The 15,343-nt window shown below is 34.1% G+C and overlaps 1 protein-coding gene across 1 annotated transcript in view; it reads left to right on the top strand.

The window, feature by feature from the left end:
- LOC149788632 (NCK-interacting protein with SH3 domain-like) overlaps positions 1–14,861 on the top strand; it is a 51,020-nt gene extending 36,159 nt beyond the window's left edge. The window contains exon 11 of the mRNA XM_089974720.1: positions 435–14,861. Coding sequence (XP_089830846.1) covers positions 435–617 — 183 coding nt within the window. The 3' untranslated portion in view covers positions 618–14,861. The remainder of the gene's footprint in view (positions 1–434) is intronic.
- The last annotated feature ends 482 nt before the right edge of the window (positions 14,862–15,343 follow it).

Below are 15,343 nucleotides of genomic sequence, written 5' to 3'. Positions count from 1 at the left end.
GTGCTACTGGTGGTAGGAGACTACAGATGAGACAGTATTCTACATGGTGTGCAGGTGAGGCAGCATGTGGTGCAAATGAGATTGCTATATTAGGTAAAAGGTAAACGTAAAACTATACTTCATGCAGTGCAAGTGAGACAGTGTGTTACATGGAACAATTATTCATAGCTAATTATAATTCTCAGATTTAATACCATCTCATTTAGTGCCAGTGTATTTAACTAGAGCATAGGAATCATCAGAAATACCTTTGTGTCACGATTGTCTTTTAATTTAATTTGATCATACTGTATTGATATTTCCATTCCATGGGTGTGTAGACCTTTCTTTGTTATTGTGTACAAAGGTTGACAGACGATTGAATTTTCATCTGAAAATCATATTATTATTATTATTATCATTATTATTATTATTGGCTTTGATTTTGTTTCCAGGTGCGGACATCATATTTGTACCTGACGCAGCTGCTTGTGACAAACTCGGATTACCGAGAGGATTGCCATCGTTTGGAGGATCTGAGGAAAACTCTGAATAAGATTCTACAGGAGGAGGAGGGATCTCATATAGATAAAGACACAGTTCATCTCATATTTCAAAGCTGTGATATTTTCTCCTGATAGATATGAACAAAATATCATAATTTTCTTAATTGCTTCAAGTTTCTGATTGTTATAATTCTTCCAGTGCAATGTGTTCACTTGTTGCTCCTTATTCAGCGTTTCACGGCTCAAAAGCTTTTGAATTACATGTCATTTCATACAGGAGATATTGAATGATATGAACATTGTTAAAAATTATCCTGTGAAATTTAATACTTGAGATTGAATGTTGCAAAAAGTTCTTGAAATAGTACTTTTTTATTTAGCTCCAGGAACATTGTACATCTTTGTACATCATTATACAGTCAGAAGTAGATATTTCCTATTTAATATTTAGAATTTTTGTGCAATATATGACTTTTTGCCCAATATCAGGGCTCTCCGAAATCTGTTAAACATTCCAGCTATTTGATGAATATTTTAGGAGAAAACTACAATGTTAAGAGACAATAATGAATTTGCAGGTAACATGAATAGTAAACTTGTTTTGTAATATCTAGTTCACTAAGCCATAGAAGATAAATTTTTTATGCAGCCCTCCCTCATTATAACATGGTTGTTAAGGACCAAAAACTGCCAACTGCATCGTGTACAGAATGACATTATAGTGAGAACTGCATTATGTATCAAACTGTGATATATCAAGAACAGCGTTATATACTGAACCATGGTATAATGGGCATTATCAATTATTTTTAAAAAATAGTGTTTTGATAAGGAAATAAAGATAATGGCACTTAGCTTCATGTTTTTGGTCAGCATATATTTTTATATACTGGTGTGATTACGGTCATGGGAGTCCATATTGATAATGTTATACACTGGTTTGATTATGGTCATGGAAGTCCATATTGATAATGTTAAACAGTGGTGTGATTATGGTCATGGAAGTCCATATTGATAATGTTAAACACTGGTGTGATTATGGTCATGGAAGTCCATATTGATAATGTGTTACACTGGTGTGATTATTGTCATGGGAGTCCATATTGATAATGTTATACACTGGTGTGATTATGGTCAGAGGAGTCCATATTAATAATGTCACACACTGGTGTGATTATGGTCATGTTAGTCCATATTGATAATGTCACACACTGGTGTGATTATGGTCATGGAAGTCCATATTGATTTATCTACTGGTGTGATTATGGTAATGGGAGTCCATATTGATAATATTATACACTGGTATGATTATGGTCATGGAAGTCCATATTGATAATGTTATCCACTGGTGTGATTATGGTTGTGGGAGTCCATATCAGTAATGTTATACACTGGTGTGATTATGGTCAGAGGAGTCCATATTGATAATGTCATACACTGGTGTGATTATGGTCTTGGGAGTCCATATTACTAATGTTATATACTGGTGTGATTAGGGTCATGGGATCCATAGCAATATTTTATATATGGCATTATATTATCATGAAACACATTACAAGGAGGGAGAGTTGTACCATCCTCAACTTACCTGTACAGAGTCCAGAATGTAGGTTATGAAACTTGGTGTCCTAGTCAGAGTGTGTGTGTGTGTGTGTGTGTGTGTGTGATTAGGAGTTTTAACATAGCTTTAAAAAATTTCCAGTCATATCGCTATGATGTCTGCAGTGTGGCAGTTTATAGTGATGTCTAGCACTGGGGCATCATGCCACAGACATGTAGCATGATGTCTCACCCAGTCACATTATCCTAACACCAGGCCGACCAGTCCTAACACTAGCCTCTTAATGCTGAGTGCCAAGTGAGGCAACTGTTAGTACCATTTTTTAAAGTCTTTTTTATGACTCAGCCAGGGATCAAACCCACGACCTCCCGCATCCGAGGCAGATGCTCTAGCCACTGTCATAGTCGGTATTGGCATTTAGAGGTGTAGTCAAATTTTATAGTTCAACTGGATAAGCGAGTTTATGGTATGGCAATACATCTGGTGTGCAGTGTCTGCTAATATTTTCAATTGGGAACTTTTTCTCAAAAAACATGGGACAGATATAAACCTAATTTGGAAGTGAGAATTCTGACATGAAGTTTTCAGTTTATATGAATAATGGTTATTTGCAATCAAATACAGTCACCCTTGCTTAGAAAAACCTTTAAACATCTTTTACCGCTCAACAGAATTTAGTGACAATTTATTGAAAGCATCCTAGTATACAGGAATTTCAGATGCTTACAAATGATGCCAATCCCATATATAGTATGGATGCGATTACTAAAAATAGAAAACCTTTAATAAAAATCTTCTGCTAACAAAACATACACCATAAAATTAGACCGATTTTGCAAGAAAGCACCTTGGTATCAAGGACTTCAGGTTTTCCTTCCAATATGGTCACTATTACTAAACATATAAACAGCCTCTGCACAACTTTGCAAAATGTGCTGAACAGAATTTGATCAAATTTGACAGCATTCCTGCATTGGGCTTTCAAATGATGCAGATTCATCATCAAATAAGGTCACTGTTGCTAATAGAAAAAAACTCTCACATGACTTTGTCATACAATCCACCTAACTGAACCTGACCAAATATGACAACAAACTGGCATTAAGGCCATTCAGATTTATGGAAACAGTGCTGATCCATCGTCAGATACAGTAATTGTTACTAAAAAAATAGAAAAACCTTAAACAAATATGACTGCCATTACTAAAAACAAAAAGATTTTATTCTACAAAATTGCAAAAATAAAAATTTTTGATGCCACTTATCACACTGGCTTGAATGTTTGAAATATAGTTTCTTCACACAAGCCCGAACATGACCTTACATAACCAAAGACCCAAGCATGCCTGAGATCAGTCAACAGGTTCACGTCTGCCTGAGAGCCAAACGCAAGTGCAGTTAGCAAAGAAATCGAAGTCACTATGTTGCTTTCTGTAAAAATTTCATTCATTGATATTGATTGCATATGTTTCAGCATAGTGACTGTGCATATACATGTAATCGTGCATAGATGGGCATTGATATAGCTACCATAAGGCTGGAACATATGGGTATTTATCAGGTATGGTAACCCCTTAAATGAAGGAAGTAACTGTTTTTTACCAGTGGAGTAAAGAAGCAAGGAAAATAAAGATGTCCCCCAATAATGTCAGTGCTAGTAAATGATAGTAAGCCAGGAAAAGTAATAGAAATTTGGTGAGTACCTTCCCCAGAGTAAACTATGGTACTCCTCCTTTTTTCTGGGGCTGATGGTAGTTCCCTCATTTCTTGGGTACAGTATTTCATTCATCAGTTCTTTGTACATAATTTTGGGCTTGTACATCAGTTTTTCCTGTAGTAATATCTGTGTGGTTGTTTTGCACCTTCCTGTATACATGCATTTCCCCATTATGCCTATAGCAGTTGACTGTGATTTACGATGTAGTTAGTGACATTTTACAACTATAAATACAGTGGAACCCTGCTATAATATGATAATTGGGGTCCAAACAATTGGATCGTGTTAATAGCAGGGTCGTGTTAATGCTGGGTTTTTACAGTATTTTTCTTTTTTCAGAGAACAACTCATTGGCACATATACATGTATTCATATCTAATGTACATCATGAATAGGTTATTAACATCATTCACTAATGTGGTATCGTGGCATGCAGTTCATCCATAATGCATGTAATTCATTGAAAAATTGCACACAGATTTTAAATATTCAATAATTTTGTCCCAGATCATTGTGTCTGAATTAAACATTTAATATATAGCATCAACAGAGTATTAACACTGTTTTTTTGCCTTCTGATATCGTATCATCAGGGCTTGCAGTTAATCCATAATACATGTAATTCCATTGCAAAAATTGCATACATATTTAAACTATTGAATAATTTTGTTACAGATCATTATGTGTCTGAATTCAAAAGGAAAAATTAACAGCAAAATTAGGTTAAGAAAGACAAAGCACATGTATGGTTCATTACGTTCCAGGGTCTATTTATGGTGTCTGTACAAATTTCATAATACTAAAATTTTCTAAGCATTTCCGTGTACATTTATCTCTTGTAAATTTCCAGTAAGTAACGCTTTTACGACTATTTGTTTGAATGACTATAGCAAAAATAATTAACAATAAACACGTGCATGTAACTTTTACTTCAGATTTTGTGAATATCAAAAGAAACGTGCAAACTACTATAATAATCATTGCACAAAGTGCAGAGAAGGGCTTGGCATTTGTGAACTTGCCTTTCCATAACGGTAAAATATTTTGTAAAAAAATAGGAAATTAATAACAAGTTCATAAGCAAACACCATACACATATGAAACCCAAGAACTAAGTGCAGTAGCAGACCTGCCAACCAAAATGAGACATTCTCAGTAAGTTGGACCGATTTTCAGTAAGGTGTAAAAACTACTATGCAATGGCAACAAGTAAACTTTTAATAACTATTACAGTTTATATCCATGTTGTAACTTACAATATATAGCTACTGATGTGACTTGTACATGGTACTTTTGCACTTTCTAAGAAACTTCTGGTCAAACTCCATTTTGAAACATTCTGCCCCCTTCACTTTCATGACTAGTATTGCTTCCAAGGTATCAACTGACATCAGTGATCTGGATTTTGAATGTTTTTTTGCAACAACCTGCATCTGAATGAGGAACAATAAGTACAGTCTTCATGATGCTGGACAACAATTTGTATTTTAACTGGCCATTAGCATCCTTGAGTTTACTAATAAGATCCCTTTGCTTGTCAACTCGTTTAGTGTTTAAGATCTCAGGATTCAATTCCTCTACTTGGTAATTCAAAAACTCTGCTTCCAAGTTGTCTTGCCAGTTGGTTTCTTTGGGTTCCATACACAAAAACCTTGGTGGGAAATGCATCACACTGCTAAAATCACTCATCATCCTTTTTGACACATCAGCAACTGCACTGTGTTTCAGAAGTTCATTATTCAAGGGAAACCTCTTAACAACGTGATCACAAACAGTTGTGTAATTGTCCCTTACATCTTTATAATAATTGACAAAGGCTACTTTCATACAACTTACTTTCAGCCAAGTATTTTCTAGTTTCTGAACCTACTGTAAGTTTATCATCTGACTTTTGTTTCTTACAGTCATGATAATCGATATCAGTAAGATCCTTGGTTTCTTAGTCATGATAATCGATATCAGTAAGATCCTTGGTTTCTTACAGTCATGATAATCGATATCAGTAAGATCCTTGGTTTCTTACAGTCATGATAATCGATATAAGTAAGATCCTTGGTTTCTTAGTCATGATAATCGATATCAGTAAGATCCTTGGCTTGTGAAATTTATGTAGCCTTTACAAATCTGATCAGCAATTGCTTTAATAATTCAAGCATGTTTTCTCTAAGTTTGTGGATCATAGACTCCTCCTGTTGCATGATTAAGTTGTACTTGTTAAATAATGGAATTATGTGGTCAAGAAATAAGCAATAAATCTTCACCCTCTGGGACTGCAAAGCCTTACACACACTCATAGCTTTTTCCTCTCTGTAACTGATTTTTTTTACTGTCTTTCTGGTCATTTTTACCAATGGTGTGTGACATCTAGACAGAGCCTTTTTATCCTATTTCTTTGATTTAGCTGTCTCTAAGGAACCTATCTTGGGTTTCATTTTCTCAGTCTTTCCTGCTGAGGCAGACTTGAGGGTACTACAAGCCTGACTTCTAGATTTATCACAGCTCAAAGCTTTACTGCATGTGCCTGCACTGTCGTTATTTCCTTCTTTGTTGCTAGATACATGTGGAACTTTATCCTTGGAACTAGACTCCTTCTCTGACATCCTAATTTTGGCTTTAGCTCTTTTGCCTTTAACCTCTTGCTTCTTGGTTTCTTTACCAAAATGTATTTGTAAGGATTCCCACTGTTCCAACAGTCTCTTTATACCTTCACCAAGAGACAACCATCTTGTTACACAATGGTTCAATATTTTTCTCTGCTCTTTCCCACAAAGAGTCTGAAGATCTTTCAGTTCCATTTGTCTCTTCACACTTTTATCCAGATAATATGGTATGTCTACTAACAAGTCATCAAAACTAAAAGGAAGCATATCAGCCCCCTTTATAGCTGCTAAATGTATCAAATGGCATGAAGATACACTTAGGGATTCACCTTAGTTATATGCCTAAATACACCTTTATTGCAACTTGTAATCACTGAAGCATTATCTGATTCAAAGGCAATACATTTATTCCAACTTACATTTCTCTTTTTCAAATCATCTTCCAATAATGTTAAAATACTTTCCCCAGTCGAGGCTACATCACACGTTGGAACTGACAAAGGTGCTTCAGCTACAATCCTGTCTGTGTTATCAAAATATCTAACAACAACTGTGTACAGCTTCTCAGAATCATTGCTACCATCATTTGCTATACTGAAAGGTTGGGATGAAATATTGTTGACAATGCCTTCCTATATTGACTTGCACTGTTGTAATACAATAGCAGTAGTTTTTGTTCCACCACACTGATAACTGTTTGCTACTGCCGATTTGGGAAACATGTTCTTGAATAGTTTAGAAGCATGGTCAGATGCAGCAATTGCAACATTATGCTCAACCAAAAGGTTTGTAAATATACTTTGGCCTTAATGACCTCCAGTTCAATTTCTGGCACTGCAGTTCCAAATCCCACTGAGGTCAGCGACTTACAACTTGATTTGATTGCAATGTATTCTGTATGTTTTTGGGAATTCACATGTCGGCAACAGTCATTTCACCCACTGCGGGAAATGTTCAAGTCAACACAACATAACATGCAATAAATGTAATGGACACCTTTTTTACTTTTTTCTAAGCATGACCAAGTATCTGAGTAATCTGTTTTATACTTTTGCAACCACTGTTTCAGCTTTTTACGAGGCTGGTTGTCCTCTCCACCTTTGATGCATTTTTGTTTGGAAGGGAAGACATTTTCATATGACCAGATGACAAAACAAAAAATGAAATCCAGATCAGATCCACGCTTCTCACAAACAAAATAGGAAGGTTTAAAGTAGCTGAGGTACCACTGTATGGTTAGTCTGGTTCCCAACTAAAATTCACTCAGTCTAAGATGAAACTCTGAATCCAAACACAGAGTCTAATACAAAAATCCGGATCCAGAACGAACCAGTACAAAAAATATCCAGAACAGAAAACAAACCGATCATATTTCCATACTTTTTGCTATCATTCCATAAGTCCGTATTTTCGTAAGAGTTGGCAGGTCTGCAGTAGGCCTGCAATGGTCATGAGTAACTTTTTAATTTTTTTAAAGCTGAATGCATGCACAATTTCATACCCTATCAGTTGACCAGCTAATAAAGCGGACATTATTTACTGATCAACTGATTGTGTCTAAAAGCACCGCCAAGCACAGAAAACATGTTGGCGGCTTTCATTTTTTTTGATGTTTATTGTGAGAATCTTTTATCAACCAACGCATTGTCTGCTGCTTGGTTGTGTATGCAGTTAAAGAAGAAACACATGTTGGCTAATGTTTGAGCAGTGATTGTTTACAGAATTAATTGAAGACAATCACAAAGACGACTCACTGGATTTTCTCATGGATCAGTAATAAGTAACATTTCTGATAATGTTTTTTTTGGCATAACACTTCCAAGAACCTGGTGAAATTGTTAAATTTCAAAAGTCACGCCACGATTATATTATATTCGAATTCATGTGCAAACTCTTCCCCAAAATGATAATAAACGGTTTTCACACTATTTCTTATACTTAAAAAAAAAAAATCCTGGTATGAGAAAAATACATGTACATGTATTTAAAATTTTAGGAACCATGCCACAATTGTATTATATTCATATTCATACACGATCTCTTCCCCAAGATGGTAATACATTTTTTATACACTATTTCACATACTTTGAACAAAAATTACTTTTTCTTGTGCGAATAAATATATACAACTTTGGGAGCCATGCCATGACCGTGTTATATCCGAATTCGCATTATTGCGGGGCGCATTATAACGGGGTTGCACTGTATAATACAATCTTACAACATACAAAATACTATTATTTATTTGAAGATCAGTTTTATTTTGGCTTTCCCATGCACTGCTGGTTGTTAGAAAATGCATGAGTGTCTATGGACGTGTCTTGGTGGGTAGGACACCCTACTTTAAAAATTGGTTCACTTTGGCCTTCAGTTCATGCTTCAGTAACCAAAGTTAACTTTTGTGTTGGATGTATAACAGGGTGATCATGATATTTTAAAACATTTCTGATTGTTGTATATGTTCAGAATACATTCATATTTTTAGCAGCTGTTTTGTTTTCTGTCTTTTGTTTTCTTTGCGTATCTTTTGCCAAAAATAATATACCATTTAATGGGTTGATTTTTTTTTAAAGCTTGTCTTAGTGATAAAACTTTGATGCATCATCTGTTTGTTAACTTTAGCTACACTTGTCACATAATCTAAATGCTCATGCATGGATGTATGTTTGTGTCATGCACACCTGCAAAGCAGGCTAGTGTCAGCATTGTTGTTAAGATAATCTTTCAAAGGAATTTTCAGCTTAGATGATGTTTAATAAAATGTATTGTTCATAGCTTGTCTTGATTGATGTTTTATTTTAAATTCTGAACCCTCAGAGAAATTGTAATCCTTACTTTTGACTGAAATTTGTTATTTATAATTGCAGATTATCATCCAGAGACCATTTCTTACATTGATGATGGGCGATTTTTAACCCTTAATCTTCATGCATTGTTTTTGGGTGATATTTAAGCATTAATCTTGTTACATTGATTATGTGCAATTTGTAACTATTAGTCTGGTTACACTTAATTTGGGTAATTTTTAATCATTAGTCTTGTTACATTGAGTATGGACAATTTTTGCCTATTAGTCTGGTTACATTGATTATGGGCAATTTTTACTTATTAGTCTGGTTACATTGAGTATGGACAATTTTTGCCTATTAGTCTGGTTACATTGAGTATGGACAATTTTTGCCTATTAGTCTGGTTACATTGATTATGGGCAATTTTTACTTATTAGTCTGGTTACATTGAGTATGGACAATTTTTGCCTATTAGTCTGGTTACATTGATTATGGGCAATTTTTACTTATTAGTCTGGTTACATTGAGTATGGACAATTTTTGCCTATTAGTCTGGTTACATTGAGTATGGACAATTTTTGCCTATTAGTCTGGTTACATTGAGTATGGACAATTTTTGCCTATTAGTCTGGTTACATTGATTATGGGCAATTTTTACTTATTAGTCTGGTTACATTGAGTATGGACAATTTTTGCCTATTAGTCTGGTTACATTGAGTATGGACAATTTTTGCCTATTAGTCTGGTTACATTGAGTATGGACAATTTTTGCCTATTAGTCTGGTTACATTGATTATGGGCAATTTTTACTTATTAGTCTGGTTACATTGATTATGGGCAATTTTTAACCATTAGTCTGGTTACATTGAGTATGGGCAATTTTTGCCTATTAGTCTGGTTACATTGAGTATGGACAATTTTTGCCTATTAGTCTGGTTACATTGATTATGGGCAATTTTTACTTATTAGTCTGGTTACATTGATTATGGGCAATTTTTAACCATTAGTCTGGTTACATTGAGTATGGGCAATTTTTGCCTATTAGTCTGGTTACATTGATTATGGGCAATTTTTGCCTATTAGTCTGGTTACATTGATTATGGACAATTTTTACTTACTAGTCTGGTTACATTGATTATGGGCAATTTTTAACCATTAGTCTGGTTACATTGAGTATGGGCAATTTTTGCTTATTAGTCTGGTTACATTGATTATGGGCAATTTTTGCCTATTAGTCTGGTTACATTGATTATGGGCAATTTTTACTTATTAGTCTGGTTACATTGATTATGTGCAATTTGTAACCATTAGTCCGGTTACACTGAATTTGGGTGATTTTTAATCATTAGTCTTGTTACATTGATTATGGGCAATTTTTGCCTATTAGTCTGGTTACATTGATTATGGGCAGTTTTTACTTATTAGTCTGGTTACATTGATTATGGGCAATTTTTAACCATTAGTCTGGTTATTTTTTTGTCATCACAAATGCAAGGTCTGTTGTTTTCAGAGTCATCATTCTGCAGTTATGTCTTGAATGCTTTATTATAGTAATTCTGCCTCTGAGGATAGATATAATATCTAGTACTGTGGAAAATATGACCTTGGAACTAGCTAACATGGCCCATATGGAATTAATTGCTACAAAACTTACATAAATTGGAATGATTAATATGCTGACAGCCTACGTCAGTGTAAATATTTGTTTATAGGATTGGAAATGAGTCTATATTGGTCATTGATAGGATATTACTGATGGAGTAACATATTTTTGTTGTGCTAAAATGCATGATTGATACAAAAATGTCATATTATCATGCAAAAAATTTTCATTATATTTTGTATACAACCATTTTTAATCTGATTCTTGGGTTGCAGGCTTCTGTTGCCTTTTGTCTTACATTGTCACTATATTAGACTAGTTTCTCAACTTCTTCCCTCTTCCTCCTTCACATACACTTGGATCTAATCATGCAGAATATTTGTGAAATTATTTGAGTAACACATCCATTATGTTTTGTTAGTAACACATCCATTATTTTTTTAGTAACACATCCATTATGTTTTATTAGTAATTGCATCAGTCCTTGTTATTATTGAATACAGTAATTTTTCTGACCACTTGTATTATAGCTGCATTATATTTAGCCACATTATTTCTAGGAAGGTAGAGTCAAAAACCAGATTCCATAATATAATTTTGAAATAACTTGTGTTCTAGCTTTTTAAAATGACAAAAAATATTAGGCCAATTTTACTATACATGAAAGTAATGGTTTTGTGTTACCCTGTATCATCTTGCAATTCCAAAATGAGACTTTCGCTGCTGGGAGATTAATATTATATTCTGACCTTAATTGTACATGTAAAACACATACTACATGTATGCATCAATTTAAACATGTTGATTTTTATTTCAAACTTCCAGTTAAATAAGACAACAGCTACAAATTTTGGAAAGGCAATAAAGTGCATAAACCCAGAGAGTGTTGTGAAAAGCATTTTGTATTCAGCCTTTAATTTAGAAGCATTTAAATATGGCCATGACAATGAACTAAAGACAGTAAGAGCATTTACAGGGGCAGGTCTTAAATGTGCAATGGAGCTATTTTATGCTAAATGGAGTTACAATATTTCCCTTTTATAATACCTCTTTAGAGTAAACATTTAGTTAAAAATTATTGATCGTAATTTGCTTGAATTATTTATAATTATTATTTTGAAAAGAAATATTTAAAATAGTGTGACCTTTCCTCTCTCTGAGGGCCCAGAGTGGTCTAAAGCTCTCTCCGTTACAGATCACTGGCATCTCACCTCTGTCTGCGTGGGTTCGAGGCTCACATTCGGCCAATGTGGGTATGTGAGAAAGCCTGCCAGTAGCTTCTTGTGGGTCAGTGGTTCTTTCCGGGGGTTTTCCTCGGTTCTTCCTCCACCATTAATACTGGCCACCATGTATAGCCTATCGTGTGCTGAAAAATGGTGTTAAACCCAACAACAACCTTTTATCTCAGGGCTGTTCCAGTAAAACATAATACCCCCAAAGGGGGAGGCACTTTCAAATTCAACCAACCCACAACAGAAGCAATTTAAACAAATTATGATCCACCATCAGATATGTTTTAATTTAAAAAAACACTGTCCCAACAGAAACATGTTATTTTTACATAATATCTGGCAATGGTTTTGTGGGCAGCAGAAGCAATTTTAATATTGGGTTGGGGACAGAAGCGATTTAAATGACAGCTGACTGGAGGTAATCTAAGAATTTTATGGATATATAATCTACTGCATATTTTTATTTGTATTCATTCATTATGATGAATCTTTTGTCCTTTTTTTTTGTTTGTATGTCAACTATGTATGCTTCTGATACTGTGAAATCATAAAGTTTCTTGGTGGCTTATTTTTTTTGTAGATGTCATTGATCAGACCCTTAATACCATTCTAATTTACTGTAGATGTCATTGATCAGACCCTTAATACCATTCTAATTTAATGTAGATGTCATTGATCAGACCCTTAATACCATTCAAATTTAATGTAGATGTCATTGATCAGACCCTTAATACCATTCTATTTTATTGTAGATGTCATTGATCAGACCCTTAATACCATTCTAATTTAATATAGATGTCATTGATCAGACCCTTAATACCATTCTAATTTAATGTAGATGTCATTGATCAGACCCTTAATACCATTCTAATTTACTGTAGATGTCATTGATCAGACCCTTAATACCTACTGATTTAATGTCCATGAATATAGATTTTTTTAATAGAGATTTCTATTCTAATACACAAATCATGAATTTGTATCCTACTAAACTGTGTGTTTACTAAAGTGATCACCATGTTTTGCTATTTTTATTTGTTCTCAGGCATGCTGCTTTTGATTTGAATAATAGTTAAATCTTGTATTGCTTTTAATGTGTGGTCATATAATATGATTCCTTGTTATTATTTTTTTTCAATAAATGTTTTTATAAACTTATAATACATGATTTGTCAGAAAAAAACATTAATGCCAGTGGAAGTGATGTTACATATTTTCTACATTTACGTTATTTCATTTCTTGTAATAACATATATATCAGTTACCCGATGTCTTTATTTTTATGCCTTGATGCAAGACTAATATAAGTTTAAAAAAAAGAAATATAGCAAGTTAAAACATTTTTATATCACAAATTAGATTTTTAAAAATGGATGAAAGTAAAGGAATCATTTTCCCCCCGAGTACTCATAAAATCAAAGTCATTGCAGTTAACTGTATTGTCAACAGCAGCAGCATCATCACTGATGGCCTAGCAGTAACATACTGCACTTTCAATCCAGTTGTCACAGGTTCTATCTCCCACTTCTAGTCTTTCATATGAGACTTATACATATGGCCTGAGGGGCTTTCATGGCAGAGTGGTATAAGAGCCGTGACTTGTGATACAGATCTGAGGGGCTTCCATGGCAGTGTGGTACAAAATGCTTGTCATGTGATTACTTGCCTCCAATGTGTAAATGAGAATGTTGCCAGTTACTTGTGGAAGGTCAGTGGTTCTACATAAGTGGTGTTTCATGTCTCAAAAGGACTTGGATTTTCTTCAGCATTAAACTGGCTGCCATATACAGATTTTCTTGATCTGAAAATGGTGCAACAGCCATAATGATCTAACAAAACCTGAGGTCTCATGTCTAAATGACTTTGACTGTTAGAGGTAAACATCAAAACAACAGAAGCTCCATGCGCACAAGTGTACTAAGGTGCTTGCTTCTACAGATCACTTGCACATCTCACAGAGTGAGTTTTTGTCACAGATCAACCAATTTGGGTTGGTGTTCTTTCAGGTTCTTCCTCCACCTAATATATTGGCTGCCATGTTGTAACATGGCATTAAAAAAAACAACAAAAAACAACCTAACCAAACTAAATCAACCAACTAATCAACAGTCGCAACAGCAGCAAAGGTACTAGTCTATCATTTTTGCCACAGCTATATGAGTTTATCAATTTTGACTCTACTAATTTTTGTAGACCTTTGAATATCGTCAATTATGCCTTTCTGACATTTTAATACCTAAAAGTCATCATCAGTTGGCAAAAATGGATATTTCATGGTGAGCATATGAGATGGAGAAGTCTTGAGCAATCCTGCATCACACACTGCAGAAAAGTTTACATTTTAGCTCACTTCAAGTTTCTCTAACAATGTCCATTGTTCCAGCCAGAACTGTAATTACTTTTTCAAGCTGTATTCACCGATATCTGGAGATGTGCATGTGTAATATATCTTATTAGCAGACAAAGTATGAGAATGCATGTGTTTTTTAATGATGCATTTAAATTGAGCAACAACCAGAATCAACAAACCAAGAAATGAAATTATTCACATCTCTGAGACAAAAATACAGTGTATAATAATAATCTGCCAAAGGATTTTTCAATCTTTAAATTTGCCAATTTTTTTTCCAATCATACTGATTCAGTGGACATAATCACCAAACAGGACAGGAACAGATCAGAACAGATATAACCAGAAGGTTAAAATTGATTTGATACATCTTTGAAGTAGCTAAATTCATGTTGGTTTAGTTAACTGTACATTCATTATTGTCTTACCTCTGATGTAATTTCTTACTGGACTTGAGAAAATAATGTTGCACTATAAAAAAAGAGGCACACTCATTATTGTTGTTATTAAACTTCTCTATTCCAGCCTGTTCTTATGATCTTGTCCCCCCACATACTCTTATGTTACGTGTTTAGGCTCGAATAAACAGTAACACAAGAAAGAGTGAAAACAACATGGTTTGAAAAATTTATTTCCCTGGAAAAATTCTGTAAAAATGAAAAAATATGAACTTAACGGTTTTAAGAATCAAATCCAAAAATAATCCATGAATAATATTTGAGAAGTCCTAATAATAAAATGTTCTAATGATTTAAAGTTCGAGTCCCGACAATGAATCAAAGATGGAAGGCAATGACGTATGATGTAACCTGAGCTGTGTTGAAGTCTACAGTTGCTTGTAGAAACACTAATCCTCCAGTTTGGGAAATCCAAATACAATTTTCGAGAAATGTCTCTGTTCAAGAATTCTGTATGAGCACAAAATATTTCCAGAAAAGCAAATTAATCTTTTAGAATCCCAAAAATTTAAATAAAACTCGAAAACTCAGATATTCAATAATTGTCA

This window comes from Sinohyriopsis cumingii, chromosome 11 (genome assembly GCF_028554795.1).
Source record: "Sinohyriopsis cumingii isolate HCF-2022 chromosome 11, ASM2855479v2, whole genome shotgun sequence".
Classification (NCBI taxonomy): Eukaryota; Metazoa; Mollusca; class Bivalvia; order Unionida; family Unionidae; genus Sinohyriopsis; species Sinohyriopsis cumingii.
This window is presented reverse-complemented; position numbering and strand designations above follow the sequence as displayed.